This window comes from Dermacentor albipictus, chromosome 7 (assembly GCF_038994185.2).
Source record: "Dermacentor albipictus isolate Rhodes 1998 colony chromosome 7, USDA_Dalb.pri_finalv2, whole genome shotgun sequence".
Taxonomy (NCBI): Eukaryota; Metazoa; Arthropoda; class Arachnida; order Ixodida; family Ixodidae; genus Dermacentor; species Dermacentor albipictus.
In genome coordinates, this window is record NC_091827.1 from 60,178,667 (window position 1) to 60,204,310 (window position 25,644).

Here is a 25,644-nt window from a genome sequence, read left to right on the forward strand (position 1 = left end):
CGCATCGGACGAGGGTAAGCACGCTGCTCTTGGGTGGCAACATAACATGATCGTCAGCTACGCGAAGCGCGATGTCATGGTCGTCGTCATTACTGTTAATGGCTTGCGTAATAGCGAAGCTCAATCTGGACTTTTGCAGGTCGATGATGGCACCGTTCGCCTGAAGGAAATCCATGCCGAGTAGAAGGTCCTTTGAACATTCAGGAAGAATGACGAAGTCGCCGATGTACGTGAAGCCCCGAATATTGACTCGCACCGTTCACCAGCCCATTGGAGTTATGAGATGCCCTCCTGGAGTACGAATCTGAGTTCCGGTCCATTGCGCCGAAACTTTATTCAGTGTACGCGCGAGATTCTGGCTCAACAGACGTGCCCGCACCCGTGTTGATTAACACCGTGACTTCGTGGTCATCTATAGTAAATGGTATGTGGCAGGATACTGACACGGAATCGCACTGCTTTTTCTGCGTCTCAATTACGTCATATTGCGGTCGTCGTAGTGGAGGATCTTCAGCGTTCGCAACGTCAGCGACCTCACCTCCGCAGGTCGCTGGACTCAGCTTTCCCGAAAGGTAGGGCTGGGTGAGCGACGCCTCGTTGCTCTCAGCATGAAGAGGGGGCTGGAAGACCTGTTTCGGGCGGGTGACGGTGACCGGGGTTCAGGGAATCGTGGGGCAAACGAGGTCTTGGCGTCCGCGAGGTCTGCTTCAATCTCCATGGGACGTTCACCATTGCGCGGGCACGGCGCATCCAGTGAAAATCCACGGAGCCCAGCTTGGCGGTAAGGACACGCCCTGTAGACGTGATCGGCTTACCGCAATGCTTACCACATCTGTAGACGTGATCGGCTTACCACACAAGGGTGTCCGGTCTGCGGTGCGCCACACTTCGCTCTTGCGGGGTGGTCGTGTTTCAGCCATGAATGGCGTGCGGCGGGGCCTGAAGTCGCTAGTTGCTTGTTCAACGGCGCGCACACCACGAACGTCCGGGACGACGCCCACATCGCGAAAAGTCGGGAACAACGAACTTCGCGCTGCTGCCGCATACGAGTGGCGAGGTTGTGGCTGCCGTACCACAGTGCTGGGGTGTCTCGCTTCACTCTGGGACTTGGACTGCCTGCCTGATTTCCTCCCGGACGGCCTCAGCCAGAGCGAATCGCTGTACCGATGCTGGAGCCACCTGAAGCTTTTGGAGTTCTTCTCGAAAAACAAGCCTAACGAGCTCCCGCAAGGCGTCGATATTGTCCAAGGGCATAGCGAGAGGGTCACGCGATAGGGTCGACACGTTGCGGTTGTACTGCCGTGTTCGCTGCTGCAGTGCCTTTTCCATTCATATGGCTTCTGCGAGAAACTTTGCAAGGTTATTTGGTGGGTTGCACATTAGGGCACCGAATCACTCTCGCTTGACACCGCGCATCAAGTTCCTGAGCTTCTTTTCTTCCGGCATGGATAGATCCGCGCGTCAGAAAAGTCGGCACATATCTTCAACCAACATTGCGACGCTTTCTTTCGGCCGCTGTACTCGCGCCTGAATAGCAGATTTAGCTCGTTCCTTGCGATCGAGGCTGGCGTATGTGCCGATTAGCTGCCGTAGGAATTCGTCCCATGTCGATAGCGCCGCTTCACGGTTCTCAAACTATGTCCGCGAATAGTCCTCGAGGGCAAAGTAGGCATCGCGTAGCTTGCGCTCTGGAGTTCAGCCGTTGTATTCTGCGACACGCTCAAAGTGAACGAGCCAGTCCTCTACATCCCCGAAGGTGTCCCCATGGAATGACGTGAGGATTCGCGGGTGGTTGAGGACGACTTCGGTCGGCGCGGTCGAGGAAGAAGATGGAACCAACGTACTCATCCTTCTGAGGACTGCCACCTGAGCTCCTGCTCAGGTAGCAGTCCTTGAAGTCGGCGGCTTGTCCGTACGTGCACAGGAGTCAGCTCGACCCGACTTCGTGCTGTGCTTGCAGACGGTGTTCGATCTGAGAATGGTAGCATGTACCCAGCACCTTCACCAGAAAAAATGTAACGTAGGTTGGAGATGGAGTGTTACAAAGAGACGTTTCTCTTTAACGGTGGGCCAGAAGAGCGTGCAGCCTACGCACTTCATCGTCTTTCATGGCACCGACCATACGCCGCTTCCTTATTCTAGCTTTGCTCTTGCGCCGATTCCGGAGATGGTATAGTCTAAAGTCGTTGGCCGATTGCGAGGGTTGTACAGTCTATTCTCCGACGCTCCTTCTATTCCACTCACGCTATGGGTGACATTATAAAACACCGGTCCGACCAGACAAACAAAACAGCGCCTTAAATGATGTTTTTCAGTTGTGTCATGACTGAAACATGATCGTTGACAAAGAAGAGACAGTTCCTACGTCCGTTACAAAGAAAAATATCCGCTCAAGTTCACAAATGGTTCTTATAACACCGCACTGCGAACTCTTATTGAATAGCAATATCTGGGTATTATCACATTAAGCTTAAACTGGACAACACACGTTCATCATGTAGCAAAAAAAGCCATGAACAAGCTCTTTTTCCTTAAACGTGCCTTGAATAGCTCGCCTCGCGGAATAAAGCTACGGACTTACGTTTCGCTTATACGTCCGATATATTATACGTCCGATATATAGTAATATTGCATGGTTTCTCCATACAGCTACCAACCTAGCCATACTCAATAGGGAGCAGCAAAAAGCTGCGTGATTTATAACAAATACAGTCACACGTATTCACTGGCTGAACTTGCACTTCGCGCAGAGCTTTACCCTCTATCTAGCCGACCGCAGATACACCACTCGATGTTCCTATGCTTAGTTCTGCACAATAATTTAGGATTAACTCCGAAGACTTCATCAATATAAGGCACTCCTGGATCACCCATCACAAAGACCCTCTCAATCTTGGGGATTTCTTTGTAATGACAACAATTCTTTTTTCTTTTTCCCCCAGTAGTGAGCGAACGGAATACACTAGACGCCTCAACTGCAACGTAGCTGACAGCCCTGAAATTTCTAGAGCTTACCGAGCTGTGTATAATGCTACCAGACTAACGTATTCTGTGACGAGACATGGCTGATATGAGCCTGTATAAGTTGTATTTACAAAGTTGCTGTTTGTTTGATTTTCTTGATTGTATTTTGCTTGCTTGTACGGGGAGAGCGTGTAAAGCATCAAGCTTGACATGCTTATATAATCGATTTGCATAGACATGCTTGGTATGTACCTGTTGTTAGATTTCGGATCGTAGGGAGGACCTTGCTCTCATGGAGAACTCGGAGTTTATTATTTATTTACAGTATTTACATTACGACAGGAGATACATTTCAACAGTCTAGCATTACTTCCAAATGGAGCCCAAAAGACGATGCATACAGCACACAGAACTCGAGCACAAAGCTCGAAGCACGAAGCGCACTGCTAGCAGCCGACAAAGTGCTGCTTAAAAAGCCTCTGTCCTCCCTAGATCCCTAGGGGAGGGAAATCTGCTGTCCACAGTCGTTGGGGCGCAGTCGACGCCCCTTAGAGCAGGAGGGCTCACACACTCAGACACGCACTTCGGATTCCCAGAACACACTGAGTTGAGCGGGTCCTCGTAGCCAGATTGTCACGCTTGACCCTATCAGGCGCCTCTTAATTCCAGAGCTGACTTCTCCGGTAGCTGCCACGAATTTCAGCATACTGTGACGAACCCTGGGACCCGAGAAAAAGCGCACCACAAAACACCCTTTTGCGAGAAGCTATCTCACACTAAACATTTTAACACCCTTAAGGGTGTAAATCAGTTTGTCGCCAGACGAACACCCTAAGGGTGCTGTTGTCTACACCCTACAGTTAGGGTGCCACTATAGCACCCTAAAGGAAGGGTGTCCAGCAAAATAAATTTAGGGTGTAAGGGTGCTTGTCCAAATTAACACCCATCTGTGTGGGTGTTGGAAGGGTGTACACCCTTTTATTTCTAGCGTGTATGGAAGGCAGATTCGGCAGTACACGCCTTCAATTACTACTATGTACAGCGATCCACGCGCAACTATTGCGTGTGCCAGAAGGTTCAAGTTCGGCTACCAAACGCACTGTCGAACAGCCGGCCTTGAAGTTTCGATGGGCACACACAACACCTATACGTGTGGATCACATTACATATTAGTAATTCATGGTGTATATTGGAAAACCTGTCTTCGCTGCACAAATACAACCTAGCAAACTTGACACTTTCGAGCATGTATATCAACACCAAGGTTATCACGATTTCCATATCCAAATAACATGCAACACAGACTGGTAAGATATATGCTGCATTTTCAAGAAAACGCAAATATATTTATTGCATGCTGCAATACAGAGTACAACATATACATAAATCACATGAAATATAAACATGCACAATCACCAAACACATCGGTAAGTACAAGAACATGTACATTCCCCACAAAGGTACCTAAAATATATGTATTGATCAAATCTGTTATTAGAGAAGAAACTATGTATAGCGGCACTGAAAGAGCCTGGGTTGATTCGCAGTGTTTTGGGCCACATAAAGGAATAAATTTTTAGTATTAGGCTCCAGTGAACGAAAATTTTGATGCCTTAAAAAAAGGCATATTGCAAAGGTGAATTAGGGAAGCAATTGAAATGCAGAGCAAACGCACAAGAAAGACACCTGTTATTTTGTACACTAATGTAATTGCAAAGCATTATGAAAAGTTTGGAAAGTCGATGTAAAGCATAACTGGCCAACATTTTTCAGACTGAAACAATACTTTCCAAGCATAGACATGCTTTAAGAGAGGTTTATGCCAGGAGCCTTATTGCTAATTTTCTATTTCCAACAAGATTACTTGAGCACAAAAAATACGTACAATTTTATAGTGCCTACATAGTTTGTCCTCTTTTGTGAAACGAGAATTCTCTGGGCTAAAGGTGCTGTGTAGCGGTTTTTCTAACTACAATACCAGTTTCTATAAATTTTTGTTTTGTAACTCTAAGGCACTGGTACATATACAATATGTAGTTTGAAAATAGGTTCTTTTCTTACTATAAATCAAAAGAGTGCATATTCCACATCTACTAGTGCCTGGGTGCAAAGTACAGTAGGAGGCCTGATAAAAACAAACCACTGTTGATTAAACGATTTTGCTGAGCACAAAATGTGGACAGTGTTTTAAAATACATAGTAAATTTCTAAATTATTTGCACTTAGATGCAGTAATTCAAGATTAAGGCATGCTATAGCATGTGAGCATGCAAATTAGCAAATATGGTTTAATAAATTAGCCATACTCTGGTTACTAAAAGAACGCAGGCATAGGCAGTCATGCAAAAGTTCAAGTTAAATATCACACTGTTAACATTTGCCAGCAAATGGTCGTATCAAACATCATAATTATACTGAACAAGGGTAGTTTCTTGGGATAGTTTGCAATTAATGAGATAAAATTACGTACAGCTTGAATGACAAGAACTGCGAGAGATGACAGACTGCGCTGACTTCCAACAATATTTGATTACGTTGCCACATCATGTGTATTTGTACAAAAGCGGGCATGCGCAGAATATGAGTCACAAGGGGTGTCTAACAGCAAGTGACTGTACTAAGAACATCGTCCTTTGAAAAAAATAAACATTAGAATTTCTATCTGTTGAGATACAAGACTTCACTAGGGGTCAGCACAATAGAGGGGTCACTAACGCACACACTAACCAGTTTTCTAGTGAAATCTGCTTCTATAGTTTCCCGGATGACCTGTGTCTCGCTAAAGCTTCCGTACCTTCAAAGAGGGGCACGCAGCCGCAGTCCCAGCAATGGATGCCGAAGTGGCCTTGAACAGTGTTATGGACGTTGTTATCGTGCTATCCTAAATGATTGCTTAGGCGCCTGCCTGTCTGTCCAACAAAGTCAAATGAGATACTGTAAAGCTTTGCCTCCTTAACAGCCTCAATAAATCTTGCTCACACGAGATGCAACATAGCGTTGCTGCACAGGCTGATTGCCTTTCTTGGGTTGGCTACCCTTTGGCCTTAATTTCTGCCATAGCGGAACAGCTTCTGAAGTGCACAAAACATGATGAGCGCGCTCGGTCAAGGAACCAGCCGGTTGAAAGACACAGGTTTGCAGTGCTGCCGTATGTTCATGATGTCTCCCATAGGCTAAAAAAGATTAGGGAACCTGCAGAAATCACAGTCCTTTTCTCAGCCCCGGAAAAGCTGGCAAGGCTCTGTAAGTGTGTAAACGCGCCTAAATCACGTCAGAGTTGCTCTGCCGGGCACAGAAAACGTTTTGCGATGTGTGCAACGAATGTGGTTTCCCAAATTCCCATTTTGAGGCAGTAAATATATTGGACAGATAGGCAGGCGCCTAAATGATCGTTTAAGAGAGCACTATAACAACGTCAATAACACTGTTCAAGGCCACTTGGGCATTCATTGCCGGGACTGCGGCTGCATGCCCCTCTTTAAGATACGGAAGTTTTAGCAAGACACAGCTCATCCGGTAAATTATTGAAGCTGATTTCACCAGAAAACTGGGTAGTGTGCGTTAGTGCCCCCTCTATCACGCTGACCCCTAGTGAAATTTTGTATCTAAACAGATAGAAATCGTGATGTTTTTTTTTTCATGTGACCATGTTCTTTTCACAATGACTTGCTGTTAGAACACCCCTTGTGACTGGCTTTCATTTTCTGTGCATGACCCCTCTGTTTATACACACACGATGTGGCAACGCAATAAAATATTGTTGAAAGTCAGTGGAGTGTGTCTCTCCCAGTCCTTGTCCTTCACGCTGTACGTCATTTTTTATACTGAACAGCCAATATTGATTCAAAATTAGAAAAATATAGTACCCATCTGAGCTGCAAAAAATGCAAGTGATGCAGCAAATGGCCTTTAGCTTTCCAAAAGAAAAAGAAATGTTCACGGTTAACCACGAGGTGCAGGGATTCCATTCTCTGAGCATCTTGACCAATAAATGCAGCGCATGGCATTGCTGGAATCTTGCATCCTGCATTAGCAAAATAAGAAGAGAATCATGAGAATTCAGTCCGTGCAATTACACATGTACTTTGAGGAAAATTTTATAAAGCAACAAGCTCCTCAAAGTAACAAACTTAATTAATGTGACTGGGCAGAATGCACTGGTCAGGCAACTGGGCAAGACAAGTGAAAGGTAGAAGTTTCTATTTTGCAAATTAAGGAATTGCATGTTACTGTGAATGCTAAACCACTATATCATTGTGAACACAAGGCACACACAGCAGCAAAAACATAAATTTACAGTAGCCTTTTCACCATAGAAAATAAGAGTGAATAAAGTTTAAAGACTACAATGACATTTCTCAACAACAGACATTTGTCCAAGAGTGTGTATGTGACCTTAATACAAAATTGACATTATGAAATCTGCAATACATCTGCATTACACTTTATAAGTACTGCAGGTGAGAAGCTTACGGGATATGGCACATTAAGAGTGAAATGCACAAGTCATTAAAAAATGACTGTTTTTACACAACATTATTACACTAGGAGACAAAGAGAACTGTTTTACAGAGAGTGCATACAAAATGAAAATGAGGGAATCCCCACTGGCATTTTCATTTGCCCTGCAATACATGCATCCAGCCCAACAATATCCAACTCTCCAATGCAGTTTATTAGACACTTTCTGCATCCTAAAATTTATCGTGTATTTCTTATTTACTAATTTAGTAAGAATGGGCATTTTGGCATACTTTCCTCGAAAATTTAGCATGTGTTGTCAACTATTTTTCTTAGAGCACGCCCCCTTCTTTCAATGGGTTAGCTTGGCAATGCACTGACAAGTAGTATTCCCTTATTCAAACTTATGATCCTTCCTCATGCTCCCACTTCATGCTCTAAACTGTGATGCCACTCCGATGCAGTTTATGTTAATCTGTGACTATTTACATAGTCCTTCGTTCTGTAGCCTCTCAACTAGAGCCTGAAATTTCTTGTCTCCTAGGACAATCGTCTTTCTTGCCCAAAACATATTGCACGGTTACCCCTCATAGGGGGGGGGGGGGGTACTGTATATGAGTTTTCACATATTCAATGAACCTCAGAGACACAACCATTTCTCATCCTGTGTTGCTACTACCCGCATGAGTCACAATGGTTGTAAATTGGCTACCTGCCCTCTCTCGCTTAAAAGTACATTTTGCATGTGGAAAATAACCACAAGCATCACATTTCATTGAATGAGTGCTCCTGTGCATGTTTTTTTTCCGTCCTGTAATGGCTAAGTTTAACATGGTCAAGTTGTTTGAAAACTGTCTAGCCTCAACCAATACTTTGTGTAGTTTCAAAATTATGATACATTCATTTTTCAAAACTTGTCCCAAATTAAGCATGAGACATTTTCATCATGCAAATGAGGTAAGGTTGTGCTCAGAGACTATGATAGGCCTGCTATATCCTGCAAAACTATGTGAAATGAAATATGCTTGCAATTTTCGTGAGCAGCTAGCTCAGTACAATTAGGCACATTACCTGCGGAAACGTTTCTTTAACGCTCCCGAGAGGTCCTGGTTTCTTGTAATTTCTTCAAATCTCTTGCAGTCTAGATTGCAATCCGGTGCATTTTGATTTTGATATTGTATTCAAAATAAAAACAGCTGAAATTTTAACGTTTTGATAATTATATGGGAATAAATTAAAGGTAGAAGAGTGTAATGCAATGAGCAAATAACAAGCTCATTGCAGAGAGTAAACAAATATTCCTTTCCTGCAAATAAATTGGTAGCAGGAAGGTCATACGAAATTAGCAGTGAATGCACAATAAAGAAAATGATGCTACAATGCCCCGGCATTCTGTAAATATTCTTGCCCAAAGAAAATCCTCATTATGAAAGACCATCAAGAAAATGCAAATGTATACTTTGGATCAGCAGTCGTACCTGCAGTATGCATTGTACCATCGGCAATATTTACAACCACAGACAACTGCACATCATATCAAGCTTAGGCGGCCAAGGAGCCTGAGTTTTAAATTATAACTTGACTTATTATATTACACTACACAACTATATCTACTTACAATGCTGTCTTCTCAACCGCTTTCAAGAAGACATTAACCATCTGTCTGAAGGCGAACACAAGTGGCTTGCTCTTGATGGGGGGCGCCAAGGCTGGACATTGTGAAATTGCTGCTACCATCTGCATGACCTGCGAGAAACGACGCTCTAAGTACAAGATAAACAAATGCTATTAGAGCAAAAGACAAGATCATTGGCAATGAGCCTCGTTTTGGTATGCACGAGAAAAGCCAAGAATATGGACTTTGTGCTGCTTACTGAAGAAGAAGCAAGCCTCCTTCCAGATGTTGCAGTCATGCATTAAGATTGTCACACAGCTTCATGCTTGTATGCTGCTGTCGCCAGTATGCTTTGAAGTTTATTATTTCAAGTTAAATTGATTATTGTGTTTTCTTGCCAATTCTTGGCAAACAGACCAGCAATGAAATAGCTGACTTACACACATACTCCCATTTGAGGAGAGAATTCACACACACGCACCCATGGGCGCACACACACACACGCACATGCTTCTACCACATGAGCAGCTTCCTGTGCTTGACACACATACAATTTTTTATCCTGTGTCACTCCTTGTGTTACCAACCCCAAACTCCTCAACCTACACCTCCAGCTTAAACACTTTCTCGAGAGCCAGGACAAGCCTTCCAGCTTCCCCAGTGCTCCAAACTGTAGTTACGAATCTCAATAGGGCTATAGGCGACAGCTCTCGAAGGGCATGCAAATTACCCGGAGACCTAAAGCTTGTATATGATACCTCTAAAGCACAACACTTCAAATTTTCAAAATTCATTAAAGCTCCTGAAGACAATTGCTATATACGTAGAACGTCTCGAATAACCTGCCGCTAACAATTCTAGCAGTTGTCTGCATCAAAGGAAATGTGGGCTAATGGGAAATCCACGTCTTTAAGATCGGAATTATTGTAATGGCGAAACACACTACCAGATTTCTTAATCATTTATTTATGCTCTGGATGTAACGTTCCTTTCACAATAAAAAACAAGCATATCGATTGATCAGGGCATGGGAGGAAAAAGGACGAAGCGTATACTTGGCGCCTTCCCACTGGTCCTCCTGAGAAACGGCGCCTCATACAGCAGTTGTCCAGGGTGGCTTGAAAACAAACACGGCTTTCAGGCGGGAACACTCGCTGCACCAAATCGGAAGAGTTTTATTGCGAGTAAAACTCTACCGGCCTCATGCAATACATACGCACGCACACAAAACGCACCCACACGCACACACAAACAAAGCGCAGACACAAAAGCGCGCACGCGCACATTGATGAACACAAACAAGCACACATACATGCATGGAGGCAGACACGCTAACACGTGCACGCACACACAGCGACCCACAGACAACACACTCACAAAACACGTACGCACTAGACACGCGCAAACACGCCGGCCCATACAAACCGGCATGTACTGAACGCGCGCGCGCACGCACACGCACACACACACACACACACACACACACACACACACACACACACACACAGCGAGCGAGCCGAGCGCACGCACGCACACACAAAGCGAGCTGAGCTGAGCGCACACACGCACGCACGCACACACAAATCAAGCCGAGCGCGCGCACACGCACAGACAAAGCGAGCCGAAAAAAATGCTGAAGGCGTCCGGCAAGCAGCAACAGCAGCACGCGACCGCATCAGGGAGAACCAATACCGCGCCGGTTCCTTCGAAAGGTGGCTAAGCCAGTCCTTTTTTCTACGCGACGCAAAAGTGGTCGACAACATTTAACTGAAGTGCGAACGTCCGTATTACAAGCAGCCGCGCTGAACGCACAAGAGAATCACATCAATGAACGTTCAAGCGCTGAGAAACAAAGCGTAACTATGCAGGCACACCACGCCCGATGTAGATTTGACAAACATTAGTCACACAGGAAGCGATCGAGGTAGTTAACTTGCCCTAGTAGAAGTGCAGCTGCTCTTGCTCTTACATTAGCGAATCATGAATTATGCTACGAGATCACAGTGAGATATTTCTAAAGCGAACAAAACAAATACCAAATAAACGGGCACTCGCCTGAAAGTTTCCATCATGCCAGTACTACCGACCGGGCACGTTGCAACTTCTCGTTTCAGCCTTCGTGGATCCATCTTCCAGTGCATACGAACGCTTTGCTTTGAAGTGGGGCACGAGTAATACACAAAGCATGGGCCACATCTTTTTCTACCCCGCGCGCAAAACTAATCACACGTTTAAAATTACTTCGCACAGCGCGCGACGCGAACGCACGCGAAAACGAGCATGATGGCGCAGCTTCCGCCTTCTCGTCCTGCCGCGCGCCGAAGTGATGGTACAGCGTCGGCCGTCACTTCCGGTCGCTTTTCATTGGGCATGGGGCGGCCGCGCAAATTGAACGTTTATTCTGACAGGTTTGCTTGCTCGCATGGCCGCCTGTTTGATGCTGCTTCGTTGTGGTCTCTAACTAGAGCGGTGAGGCGGGTAGTTGCTACTACGTTTCGTGCTGGGCATTTTATTTTGGGGTGGGGGGGCGCAGTCTGTGCTGCATCACTGAGGGTACAGTACACAAATCAGGACCGTGAGCGAGACGATCGGCGCTCTTCTGCTGGTGCGATTATATTATTCGCTGCGTCCTAACGAAGCAACTTTGCGAGGTCACAGCGTAGTTTCAGCGATATCATGGCTCGATAAAGACGCTCACATCTTGGTCGTGCGACAGCGACGCGTAAACATTCATGAGGAGACTGAAGACTGCGTTTGCAAGTGCGTATGCTCTGGATAAGAAATTACAGCTTTGACGATACCAGCCCTTAATATATAAGCTCAGCCTTACAAGCTGTATTTGAGGATGCACTTAGAAAGCAGATCAGTAGCTTAGTAAACCTCTGAATGAATTAGGCAAGGTACGTGGAAATTCGGGTTTGAGAACTTCCAACGTGATCTCGCCTCTATAAGTCTTCTTTATGGATTCACCATGCAAATTGTACGTTGATGCCATTGTAGAGCAGAGGCTCGTCCAACAGCACGTCCCTGTTTGTTCAGCAATGTATCCAAACAGCTTCTTCCATTTCACCACTTTTTGTTTGGCTATTAAGGGCACCGAAATATTAGTGCAGAATTGCGCAAGTTGCTCTCGTGTTTTCGCTCTGCTACTGCAGTTTTTCTAGAAGTTTTTAATTGAATGTTAATATTCCTGTGAGCACGAAAAATAATGATAATGGAATTGTAAGTGAAAGGGCGTTCTTTTTCTGGATGATACATTTTTGGAGTGGCCGTCATGCCAGTAACATCAGAATCCTTGAAGAAATATCGACAGTCACTTAGGAATGGGAAAACTTAGTCGCTTCACGCATCTACGCTTGCAATTGTCACGTGACCATGATACGTTAGTTCATACATTGTCACGTGTTCTTCACAATTCTACCTTAATCTCCCGTTATCCACCGTGCTATAGTTTGTACGAACCTTTATGCAATTTATTCCACCCTTATTCACATTATTTCACATTATTTACCCATAATTGCTCATACTTAACGTTGTTGTATTTACTACCTTCTGTATCACTACTGACGTCATACAAGACGGTGATGACTTCACATTTTATTTATTTATTATATACATTCAAGGCCTAGTAGGCACAACAAAAAGAAGTGGTGAAAATATGCAATAATTGCAATGCAGCGCAAAAACAGAAAATCAAACCATAAGATAATTTGAACGGCGACCTTGAATTAGTGGTGTCACAAATTGAGACTGTGGAGGCGGGAAGGCGGTTGCATTCAGTGGCTGTTCTTGGCAAAAAGGAAGAATGGCACATCAATTTTGCGTTAATGGTCGATGCGAGACGAGAACTTGGTGTGGTGAAAAGATTTTCTTTACGAGAAGGGTTAAATTAGCATATTCTATGAAAAAGACAGAGACGAAAGTATTTGCGACGTAACCAAAGATCAGGTTCACCTAGTGTTCTTTTCATGGACGTGACGCTAGAATGAAGTGAATAATTTGAGAGAATAAAACGGGCGGCGCGGTTCTGAATGTTTTCTGAATGCTTTCAAGGGAAATGACTAGATTGGCATGAGCAGGGTCCCGTATGGATTGTTGTTGCGGAGAACGCCACCTGTCCTACCTGAAAGGCCATGAAACGCTTTCGCATTAAAAATGCAATACATACACACATTGCTCAATGCGTGGACGTGTACACGTTACTCAGATTTATGCATCAATACGTTCAACACCCTTCAGGCGTCGATTTAACACCCTTCTTTGAGCAAAGTCACACCTTATGTGTGGTATCCACCCTTGTGATAGGGTGCTTTGGCCGAAAAGGGTGCTAGAAGGGTGTGGGCATGGGTGTAAATGCCGAAAGCACCCCTATTAACACCCATAAGGGTGTAAAAATGTTTAGTGTGCTTGCTGCAAATAGACTATGAAGGCGACGGCGAATCAACCAACAATACACGTTCCACCGAACGGTTAGTCTGGCCGCTGGGCTACACGAGAAGGCGCTTGGTTAATTAACCTTGCCTTGGTCTCTAGTTCTACGATAGAAGTGCATGGTCGGTTAACGTTGCTGGCGTGGCTAGTTCCCCGAAGATCGCCACCATCGTAGAATGATCAAAACTAGTGCAGTTGCCCGGGATAGGTTTTGCAGGTTATCACCCCAGCAGGCCGATCTTAACAGCTCCTCTATGGCCTGGAAAATCTCGACTGGCCAGTGCTTGAGAGCCGCTGGGCAGGAAGAGAATGGTTGGTGAGCAAGAATACAGCTTTGCTCTCTGCAACAACTGCGCCCTTGGAATGCCTTAAACAATCTCTCTACAACCGTCACAGAAGAGTCGATGCCGGCAACACAATACAACTCTGCGTGCAAACGCCCGTAATCAGCTTTTAACCAATGAGGCTTCCTTTGAAAACTTGAATATAAGCCGCTCAACTGCGACCCCAAAATTTTGACCCCAAAATGGTGTGCCGCCAAAGCGAGCGTTCACGTTCTCCTTGAATTCAATCAAACCTGACCGTCGCGCTGCACAAGAGTAAAGGTTTACGCAGAAATAAACCGAAGGCTCTCAACCACCAGTACCCGAACATAACTTGAGCAGCCTAACTTCAAGAACAGCCTGCTCCAGGGCATGTTCGTACAGTGCGTACAGTGCGTACAGTGTACAGTGTACAGTGTCGCACAGTGTACAGTCTACGCGTACAGTGCGTACAGGGCATGTCCCTAAACAAACATCCAAAGTTGCGTAACTTACGCAACGCAGGGGAACATTTTAAAAAATGCGTCTTATAATAACTAGTTCTACGCACGCTTACTAGAGAAATCAGAACGCGGCCGTCTTCAACACACATGTCCAACCCAGTCATAACCCTTCTGCTTCCATCCGTGAGCACAGGACACGCGCTAATGGAACTAAGAAAGTTTTTCCGTGCAAATTATGCGCTTACTGAAAATCTATGTACTTCAACTTCGAAACTTCGAAAACGCTTGTAAAGAAAGATGGGGCGCTATAACATAAAACTATTCCAAACTTTTCTATTCCATTTCTGCTATCAGCACTCCGCGATTGGTCAAAAACATTTTGGACTACGCCCCCTTCACCCGTCTGTCACGCCACGTCGCGAAAACCACAATACCTCCCCATCTGATATGATATGTACACACAAATTATGCATGATTTGACCAAAAAAGAGAACAGGTATTTCTCATTCAACGCCTTCTCGCCATTAGCCCACGGCTATTGGTCCAAAGTTTTCGGGCTGGCCCAACTTCACCTGCCTGTCGCGCGACGTCACAAAACCGCGAGAACTCCCCGCGTCAAAGTGACGTGTACGCAATAAAGTTGCATTAATATGCCGAACAAAACTGAATTTTCTTCTGAATAGCCGCAGGCTGCCCCGTTCCTAAAGGAATAAAAGATGGCTGTCACCGATCACCCAGGCGCTGCTCTATTCGCACCTGCCGGATAGCGAGGGTTGATTTGCATACAATAAAACTTCTTGCGTGGCCGTGCAACGTTTTCGAGCACATTTGGTGCATTTACGACCTCATTCGGCCAACTCTTCTTTGCTGAGGATCCGTTTTATCGTCATTCTTAAGCTTCCGTCGCATGGCAACGCGATTTTCAACCAGCCACCGCAAGCTAAGTAAGGGAAAGCGGACCAGTCGCAGACACCGGCACCACCCTCTTCAACCGGTTATCGATTTTCAGTGCACTGCCTGGGGCCCATCTCTACTTTAGTGCGGTCCTCGCCTCTTGTCAGCCAATTAGATAAGACAAGCCACTCAGTGTTGGCAATGTTATTCGCTTTTCAAGCAAACATAAGTGACCTCCCAGAAATGAGGAGAGCGTTTGATTGGTCTGTTCAGACAACCCTGTGCGTGACCACCCGGTGCTTGTGTCGGTGGTTACGCAAATATGACATCACGAGATTAGAATGAAAACATATTGTAATAGTTTTACGTTATAGGGCCCATGGTTAACTAATACACACGCGCGTTACCACAGGCCTCTCACCGATGACATGACACTTCACGTTACTCACAAAAAAAAGCCAATGTACTGGTAAATGATAACTCGCGAAACTAAAAGTTCACATAAAGCACATCTTCCAAATACCGGAGCTTCTCAAGCGAAAACATAAAGAAAGCTCATACCTTACATACTGAAAGAAACTCTAGTCTCAAATCGCAAAAATTTTCAAGTGCTCAAAAATAAAAAAAAAACACGTTTCATTTCTACGGAAGCTGTCTGGGTGTCCCTTCCCAAACGTTTGCGACGCACTCATATTTCTGAGCCGTACTGGAGGTGGTCGCAGTTCGAAAACTATTCTGGCTACCCAGAAACAACAAAAGGGCTGACACACTATCAGCTCCTTTAAGACGTTACAGTCTCCTGCCAATTTGTGCCCTGGTGTTAAGGCTTTCAACATCATCTCGACTGAGCGCGTCACGACACCCTACCACCTCGTCTCGTCTTGCCACCTTGCTCTCCTTCGCACTACCTGCTGCACCCCGAGAAGAATGACGGAACGACGAGGAACGGAACTGCCCTGTGCCCTTTGTCCACGCATAACATGCTTCTCAGTCCCTCTTTAACTGGTGGCTCGAACGTGCTTGATGTGCGAACATCGTCAACGACGACCGCACCTTCCTTTTCCTCACGCCCTCGCTTCTTGCGTCTGTCGCCGTCTTTGGCTGCACTACATTATTCACCACATTCCGATCTTTACCGCGCTTCTTTCTACAGCGCTTTCTCTTTCATGCCGCCTTCTCGCGCCTTAAGCTGGCCGGTACACATATTATCGGACCGGATCACTCTCCTTCCTGCATAGTCTAAGTCATTAGCACTTAAATCAACTCTCTCTTTTCCTCGACTGGCGGACAGCTCAACCAACTCTGGAACAATGCAGTAGTCCTTACTCGAGCTATGCAACTCGCACTCTTGCGAACTGCCCTCTACTGCATTGCCAAGCCCACGCTGTTCATCGGCACACAGCTCGTCGTTCTCGATCGCTGTCTCACCTGCGCAGTCCGAATGATTCCCAATTAAATCATGCCCCTCTTGGCTACCTAGAATGGCGGACAGTTGCACCGATCCTTGAACCATGTAGTGTTCCCTTCAGCTACGCAGCTCGCAATCCTTCGAACTGCCCTCAACTGCATCGTCCAGCTGGTACTTCACTTCGGCACGCAGACCTGAATCGACATGGGTGCTCACGTCTGGCGAACAGCAGTACTCTGCACTTCGTGAACAACCTCGTTAACATTAAAAGTGACGCACACGTCCGGTGACTGTGCCAATTTATTCACAGCTGGCCTAGCTGTCTCTACAGTGCTCTGTCGGCACAGCCCATTGTCGCTCTCACTACGGCCTTTACCGGCCTCTGTTGCCACTAAAGCAGCGTTAAGTGCTAGCATTTCGAGTTCACCTAGGGACCTGCTGTTAATCGCGCAGGTACTACTACTCTCGGCTTTCGACCAAAGCCTGCTATCGACTTCTTCCCACTTTCGCTGCGTTAAGAGTATACATTTGTCAAGCCGCAGTTCATTTCGTTCAATTGCCTACTCCGAACCGTGAATCTCTTTGTTCAATGCATCAACGTACTGCCTCGTTACTTCTGTTCGGCCTTCTTCCTGTAAAATTCTTTTCAGTTCCTGCCTAGCTTTTTCCTGTTTTTGCCTCATTTCTTTCTCTTCTTGCCTAATTACTTCCTATTCTCGCTTTTTGCTTAGAATTCGTTTACCTAGTTCGATGAATTTCAAATGATTGTCACTTTGGCGAATGGTCTTACAAATTTTTGCTTCCCTGAAGTCCTCCTCTACGTCTACCTCGATCTCATCACACGACCACAACAGGTCAGCTCCCGTCAAACACATTAGGACCATGGTCGCTACTTTAAGCGTTGGCTCAGCTGTCACACAATACTTGCTGCGATACCCAAGCAAATCAGAATGCAAGTAAAAGAACCCTAGCGATTCAAATCTACAAAGACAGAGCAATTGAAGCCTGGTAAATCTTAAAGCCAAAACCAAACGTTTACTTACTCATGCAGCACCGTATCAACAGTCCTTCTCCGTCGTATTCAGTCAGTTGCAAGAGGTGGACAATCCCAAGTCGCCTCCAACTTGATCGGGATACCGGTCGGTCACCACATACCAAAGAGCTCTCTTTGCCGTCTACGAGTTGTAGACCGATCTCACCGCTGCCATCCAGATGTAATGTTTGGAGGTTGTTGTAGGGAGGGACTTGATGTCATCGTGAACTAGGAGTGCAGAGTTCATTTACAGTATTTACATTACGACAGGAGGTACATATCAACAGTCTAGCATGACTCCCGAATGGAGCCCGAAAGACGAAGCATACAACACACAGCACTCGAGCACAAAGCTCTAAGCACCAAGCACACTGCTAGCAGCCGACAAACAGCCGCTTAAAAAGCCTCTGTCCTCCCCAGATACATAGGGGAAGGAAAACTGCTGTCCAAACTTCGTCCAATCGGACCGTTCACAGTCGTTGGGGCGCAGTCGACCCGCCTTTGAGTGGGAGCGCTCATAAACTCACTTTGGAATCCCCGAATCCACCGAGTTGAGCGGGTCCCCGTAGCCAGATTACCACGCTTGACCTCAACCAGCGCCTTAATTCCAGAGCTGACTTCTCCGGTAGCCGCTACGAATGTCAGCAGACTGTGACGAATCCAGCGGCCCGAGAAAACATGCACCGCAAAAGACCCTTTCATGAGGAGCTTTCTTGCTGCAAATAGACCGTGAAGACGACAGCGAATCAACCAACAATACTTGCTCCGCTGAACGGCTAGCCTGGCCGACGCCGCTGGGCTGTACGAGGAGGCTCATGGTTAATTAACTTTGCCGTGGTCTCTAGTTCTCCGAAGCAAGTGCAAGGTACTGGAACGTTGCTGGCGTCGCCAGTTCTCCGAAGATCGCCACCACCGCAGAAAGATCAAAACTGCTGCAGCTGGCCGGAAAAGGTCCTGCAGGTTAGCACCCCCGCAGGCCGATTGTAACACCGTAGAATAGTAGAGCTGCTTACCATTCCTAAACTTCTATATCTTGAATACTTGAATGTATAACGTGTATATATATATATATATATGTATACATGTATATGTATATATATATATATATATATATATATATATATATATATATATGTATGTGTGTGTGTGTGTGTGTGTGTGTGTGTGTGTATATATGTATATATATATTTATAATGCTTAATCAATGAAATGAAGAAACGATAAATTCATGGAAATTAAAGTGGATGACAAAACAACTTGCCGCAGATGGGCATTGAACCCACAACCTTCGCATTTCGCGTGCGATGCTCTACCAATTGAGCTACCGCGGCGGCGAAATGCGAACGTTGTGGGTTCGGTGCCCACCTGCGGCAAGTTGTTTTTTCATCCACTTTAATTCCCAATAATTCATCGTTTCTTCAGTTCATTTATTAAGCTCAAGCAATTTCCCCTATGTTGTCCTTGGTGTCAGTGTTTGTTGGCTTCTTATGATATGACTATATATATGTATATATGTCTATATATATATATAATTATTTGTGTAAATGGCATCATGCATACACGTAGCTTGCCGCTTGATCGCTTTCAATTGCGAAGCTTTGTTTGCGTACCCTAGCAACTGGCCGTGGCTGCTGCTGTTGCCTTAGAGAATAACTGAAGAGAAAGAAATAAAAAGAAGAAAGAAGATAAAGAAATTACGAGCGCGGTGCCGAACTCTAACACGTAACCTGCAACACCAACTAGCACACTGAGCGCTCGTTGTCGTAGGCAGGTTCTGGCGATACGACAGGCACACTTTTCTATTAATCACAGCGACGTTAGAAATTAAGAGGCTACGTTGTGCTGGGTGCTCAACTTGCACGACAGCTAGCAGAGCTAGGGCGGCAGTGACTGCGCGAAAACGAAAAGAAAAAAAAAATGGCTGTGGCTTAGCTAAGGTTAAGCCCAGGATGCGAAGCATACTAGCCTTTATTTTAACGCGACAGCGTTAAGGAGCTCGTGTCGCAGAAAAGCCGGTGTCGTCGGCGTCGGCTCAGGCGTGCGGCGCTTGCTCAGGCGCACATTTCGTTGTCGCGCCGAACGCTGCGTTGCTCGACGCGCACCGCGTCCGATGCGGGGCGCGACGCCGCGAGCGACGGCGGGAGTTGGAGCGCCGGTTCTCCTCTGTCGTGACGTCACGGTGTCACGTGATTTCATGGTCACCGCCGCGCCTGAGGAGCTGGGTTGAGCCCTCGTAATATGCTTCGCATAAAAGAAATAGCACTGCTGACAGTATCTGCATGATCGTTGCTTGAATGCTCCAGGCGTGCCAGGTGCCACAGACGGACCTCAACATCGAGAAGACAGCCATCGGCCAAGAATCCGAGCAGCTGTCCCAGCAACTCAATCAGAGTAGGCTGTTGGCGTATGACACCCTCCACCACCTTATCGACAAGGTGACTTGCTTGGGCCTGAACCCTTCATATACAAAAAAGAACGTTTAGTTCCCGCGATTTTAAATCTAGTCTTAGCAAAGCTAATCACAGTGTCAATCGCAATCAATTTTTCAAGAAAACTAATTTTAATTGCCATGGACGCCATTATAATTACTTTTATTGACAAATTGATCCTTCATTATTTCTTTTAGTGCCCACTTCATGTAATTTTGTTGTCTTTTGGTAAAACGTCTAGTCATACTCCCTGCTTTAATTTCCAAATAGCGACATCAAGACGAACACCTTAGACGGCTCAGCCGACGAAAAATACATGTGCGGCGTCATTGCACCAAAGTTGATGTAACCAAAACTCACAGTGAGCCGAGCACACTTGGAAATATGGGCTGTGGGCCACATATAAGTTGGAATCCAGTTGACATAACGAAGGTTGAGTGTCGAACCCACTACCTTTGATGTTAATTGAAGCACAGTTGATTAAGATAAAGTTACCTAAGGCATTCGAACCCATGCGCTTTGGTGGGAGTCGAACGCACTTGGAGATATGGGCCATCGGAAGTATCTCCTCGTTGGATACAAATCGACCTCGCGAAGGTCGAGAGGCAAACCCCCGATCTTTGGTAAGAGTCGAACCCACTTGGAGATATGGGTGAATCGGCCATATCTCCAAGTGTGTCTGCTCAATATCACGCTTGCGCTTACGTTGGTCGACACCAGAGCCAGGCGGAAGACGCGCACTTGCGTCTCCCGGCCAATGTTTAGGCAAATGGACGTGCAACCGCTCTGAAGGCACATTCACACCGAAAGCGGAGCGTGTAAGCGGACAAGCGTATTTTCAAAGCGGCAAGCAATCTGAATTGCTCCCTGAAATTTCTTTAGCAATTTCAGGGATGTGCCGCCATCTCGCGGCACTTTGGGTTTGTACGCGCACTTTCGATATATATATATATATATTTTTTGTCGTGGGTCGGCGCGCTCCCGTCCGCTATCTACTTCTGGAAAATGATGAGCTCAGACGAAGAAGACGAGATCGTTGGCATATTACTTGCCACTTGCCTAGTCGATTTTCAAGATTTGTTACAGCGCAACACAAAAGAAGGTATAAAGTGACGACGCAGCGCCATGTCATCGTTTTATACCTTCTTTTGTTGTCGACTTGTGTTGCGCTGTAACAAATGAATCCCAACCAACTGGCCCAACTTGCCGTTTTGACGCTTTTGAATAACAGAAGCGAAAAGCCCAGGGAAAGACATCCGTTTACATTCGTTCACCAGCGCTTCCGCAGTGTCGGGTTATGATTGGCTACGGCCAAAGCGGCCAACCTATCCGCAAGGAAAAAATCGGTCCGGGCGCAATCCGGCCAAGCGGCCGCGTATTTTCCGCAAAGCGGAAAATACGCGGCCGCTTGGCCGGATCCGCTTGTCTGCTTGCCCGCTCCGCCTTCGGTGTGAACGTGCCTTGAAAGTGCGTCTCCGCCAGCCTCTTTAACGGCACGCTGCTATGAAGTGAAGTTTTCACGATGGCTATTGCGACGAAATTGAAGAAACGACGAACATTTAATTTCTAGACTTTGAAATACATCCCCCTTGAGCCGTGTTCTGTCAGTCACAGTTGGTGAAAGCCTTCTTCGTAAGCGTGCAACGCTTATGCTACATGAAATTCAGCCTCTCTAGATTAGGTGTGCCCACTTTTTTAAGGAAGCGAAGAACCTGTCTTTTCGTTTCGGCTTCCCAGGCCAAGAACATCATGCGGAGACAAGACGTACGGGCCAACTTCACGTGGTTGTTGCTCAACGCTGACCTGACGGACAAAACGGGCCAATGTCTCGGAGCGCCCTTCGAGCGCGTGAAGGGATTCAGAGATTTTTATTACCGGCGAGCACAGAAGCCGAAGGGGTAGCCACACGCGCTGCTGCTGTGTGCTAATTGCGCAAAAACGCGCAGGTGTCGCACCGTGTTGCGAGCCGTCCTGCAACGTGTCTATGGGCGGCTTTTTCGTTAGCCCTACGTGGCCAGGTTGAAAAAGAAAAAAGCCTATATTTTTATTCAGTGTCTGTTCCTCTTTGCGGTAGTGCATGCGATAAACACATTGTGGTCAAGCTGTTTTTGACTTTTATCATTACTCTTGTAAAGTGTCTTTGCGGGAATTGTCTCGGGTGGTGGGTCACCTTCGCTAATGGCCGCAACACCTGGCTTATAGATGGCAGCACCGTCGTCGCACTTGTGTGGATGGGCGCTAGGCGGCGCGCATTGAAATGTACGCGGCGGAGGTTCGCTGTGGGCGATTTGGACCAATTGCTAAGTAATGAAACACGCCGATTGCAGCAAACTGTTGCTATATTGCCCTCCGATGCCGCATTTTCTCGAGATACGCCCGGGTCATTCTTACTATACGCTAAATGAGCACAAATTGCAGTTTGGGTACATTCATGTCGCTTTCTTTTTTTTTTGGCGTCGGGCGTCCGTTTAGCCTATTCCAATAGCGCTGCTGTTGTGCAAAAATCCGAAGACAACTGGCGTAGAACAGGGCGAGCTCTATTCTGTGCTATAAAGTAAGTTCATAAGCAAATTTCTATGATATAGTAAAAGCAGCGGAATTCCATACTTGCGTGTTCAATACACAGAGCAGCCACGTACTTCGAGTTACACGACGCTGGCACTGCGGCTGGCACGGGAAGAACGACAATTATTGCGTTGCACGCCATCTTATGCTGTGTGGGTGCGACCATAGTGTCCAGAGCACACCGCGTAGCATGCTACATATTGATGCATCCTCCCTCCCGCAAGGAACATAAGAGTAGAGAAAATAAGGCAAGTTGATGTGCAAACACGCCCATACACATGCACACTCAGACATGAAAGCTTAAGGCAATTGTTGAAAGTCTTCGGAGTACGCAGGCCTGCTTAGCGCGCGTCACTAAGATTTATTAAATGTAGTGCGTGGAGACGCGCGACCTTCACGTGTCCTCTGATGTTTTCTCCGCATGGACATCGCGTCTCCTGTAATCCGGTTTATCCCCCTAGCTAAGCGCCGGCTGCGATCGGCGTTGTTGCAGCACACGGAGGAAGGAAACTAAGGAGAGGCCCTGACGTCACTCTTTGTGAAGCAAAAGTGAAGCCGGAAGTTGGCGTTGCTCGTGGCGATGCTCCGCCTTTTGTGCCACCCTCCCCTCTTGTTTACATCTTTCGCGAAACCACGCCGCGCTGCGCGTGGTTTCGCGCGCGGAGCGCGAGCGCTCGCGCAACATCCGGCAGAGCACGTTGCAGGTAACACAGCGCAACAAGACACGGTGACTAACGCAAACCCGCCCACACAGCGCCTTTGCCACGGCACGAAACCTACCAGAGCAACACGTGTGAGCGCTCAAAAAATCAGAACAACGCCGCCATTGTGGCCCAAAAGGCGTGGCCATGCAGCAAAAAAAAATAAAAAAGCAGCAAAAAAAAGAGAACCCATACGTCATTTCCGCCACACTTTTCTCCTAGCGCACGGAGGGGGTAGGGCCTCTCCTTAGTTTCCTTCCTCCGTGTTGCAGCATATTACTGGAGGTGACACGAGTGTTTAAAACCCCTCAATCTCCCAAAGTAGCGCCATTCACTTCCCTCCTCCTCCGCTCGGCGCGGCCTCGACGGTGGCGCCGCCGGTGGTGGGCCTCCCGTAGCAGACGACGGCTAACACGCTACGGGAGGAAATCCGCGGAAAAGTTCGTTCGAGTCCTGCGGAGCAGTTTTTTCAATCTAGATCTTGCTTTGTCAGTCGGTAACTGGCCTTAGGAAGGTCGTGTCGGATTTGGTGAAGAAATAGAGAAAAGCACCATTATTCAAGGTGCATTTAAGGCGTAAAGCGCGCGCACGTTGAAAGTTCGTGTTGCTGAAACACGACACAAGCACGCGGTGTGCTCAGACACGCGAGTAAGTACCAGGGTTTCAGGTTTTGACAGCGTGAAAGTATGTGCACGTGGTTTCGTAGGTTAATTTACGTACCTGCAGGATGCTTTTGTACGGCCGGCGCGTGAGAGATTCCGACCGTCTGCGGTCAGCAATGCCTGGCAGCAGGGCCGTTTCTGTTCCGCGCCTTTTACAGATGTACGTAGCTCATGCACAGGTTGTGGTGGCCATGTGCAACGTTTTCACACATAGGCGGTATAGATAATTTGAACAACGTACCAGCATATGAAATCGTTATTTATATATTACAGTGCAAATGGTTAGAATTTGATAGAAAAAAAAAGAAGGAACTTGATGGGACAACTGGAAAGAGGTTCAGAAAATAATTATTCCCCTCCCCTCATTGGCACCAGCAACACTCTTGTTGAGTGCAAATTTTATCTCTGTATACTACGTGCGTCTGTATTCTTTTGCGTTGTAAGTTTTCACAAGGAAGCAGTGTTCCGTTAACTGGAACAGTCAAGGCACACAAGACAGAAAAAAAGTTGATTCTTGGGTTTTACATCCCAACACCACGATCTCATAAGGCACGACATAATGAGGGCTCCGGATTAATTTTTTTCCAGCTGGGGCTCTTTAACGCGCCGCCCAATGCACTGGGCACGGGCCCGTTTTGACACGGGCGTCAAAAGAAGAGGTTGGAGGAGCCGTGGCACTTACTTCACAAAGCCGGGCGTTCTTTGCCACTTGCTCGAAGTCAGCCCGCCCGATCTTGTGAATCCACACTTTTCTTCGTTTTGCGTTGCGCCCGGCGGATGGTAAAGCGAAAAGCTTTTTGCCGTCACTGGGTCTGTTGTGGCAACCGTAGGCGCAGCAGCACGGCATCGCAATTAAGCACTCGGCCCTAACACATTGTATAAAACTACCGCGCTCCTTCAAACCGCCTGCCGTACTTTCGTCGCGTAGGCCCAAGAATGGGGGTCGCAGCGCGCTGCAAAGAAAAGATATACAAAAGCGCGGCGCCTGCTCTGCGCCGGATAGAAAAAAATATACAAAAGCGCGGGGCATGCTTTCACGTGACACAGATTGGCCAATGGGGGAGCGGAGGAGGCTGGGGCGACAGGAGGGGTGGAGGAGGAAGCGCCTGGGTGAGTGGGGTGGCGGAAAGATCTAAGAATGGCGCTACTTTTGGAAAATTGAGGGGTTTTACGAGTGTTGTGCTGTTAACGCCACCTAACGACACTATTACTCGGGCGCGACCGGGAGGTGACTTTACAATCCGCTTTTCGCGATGCATTGTGGCGCCATCGCGCGGTGGCCACGAGAAACAATTTGGCAGGCGCGACTGCGCTCTGCGACAGCCGCCCCACGCAACCCTCGCGGTCAAGCTAGCAGCGTGTGAGAGAAGACCGAAGGAACGTGTACGCGCCGTCATATTTTGTTGTCATCGTCAGCTAGCCGTCGAGCCCGCTGGTGAATGCTTTGTACCTGGAGGTTTCTTCAGCGTGACGAATGGCTGGAAGGAAAGTTTCGACAAGCTTTACAATCTCCTCCTTGGCCTGAAACCGCTGCAGCTGTGGCGTAAAGTGAATAAGTAATAGAAAAGTATGAATATGCACAAGAACACTTGACTCGAATAGGTCATGAGGTGTAGTTCTTAGGGCGAATATCACATTTCAGCATTGCATGCCATGCTTTATGGTGTGCTATGTGCTAGTCGTAGATACATACACAAGCAGTGGGGAGGCCAACA

General features: G+C 46.8%; 1 protein-coding gene across 2 annotated transcripts in view; it reads left to right on the top strand.

Annotated features, from left to right (window-relative positions):
• The window catches only part of LOC135912638 (uncharacterized), a 76,608-nt gene extending 54,500 nt beyond the window's left edge, over window positions 1-22,108 (top strand). For both annotated transcript variants that reach the window (XM_065445125.2, XM_065445127.1), the window contains exons 10-11: window positions 19,876-20,007; window positions 21,739-22,108. In XM_065445125.2, the coding sequence (XP_065301197.1) occupies window positions 19,876-20,007; window positions 21,739-21,903 (297 nt within the window). In that variant the 3' untranslated portion in view covers window positions 21,904-22,108. The remainder of the gene's footprint in view (window positions 1-19,875; window positions 20,008-21,738) is intronic.
• The last annotated feature ends 3,536 nt before the right edge of the window (window positions 22,109-25,644 follow it).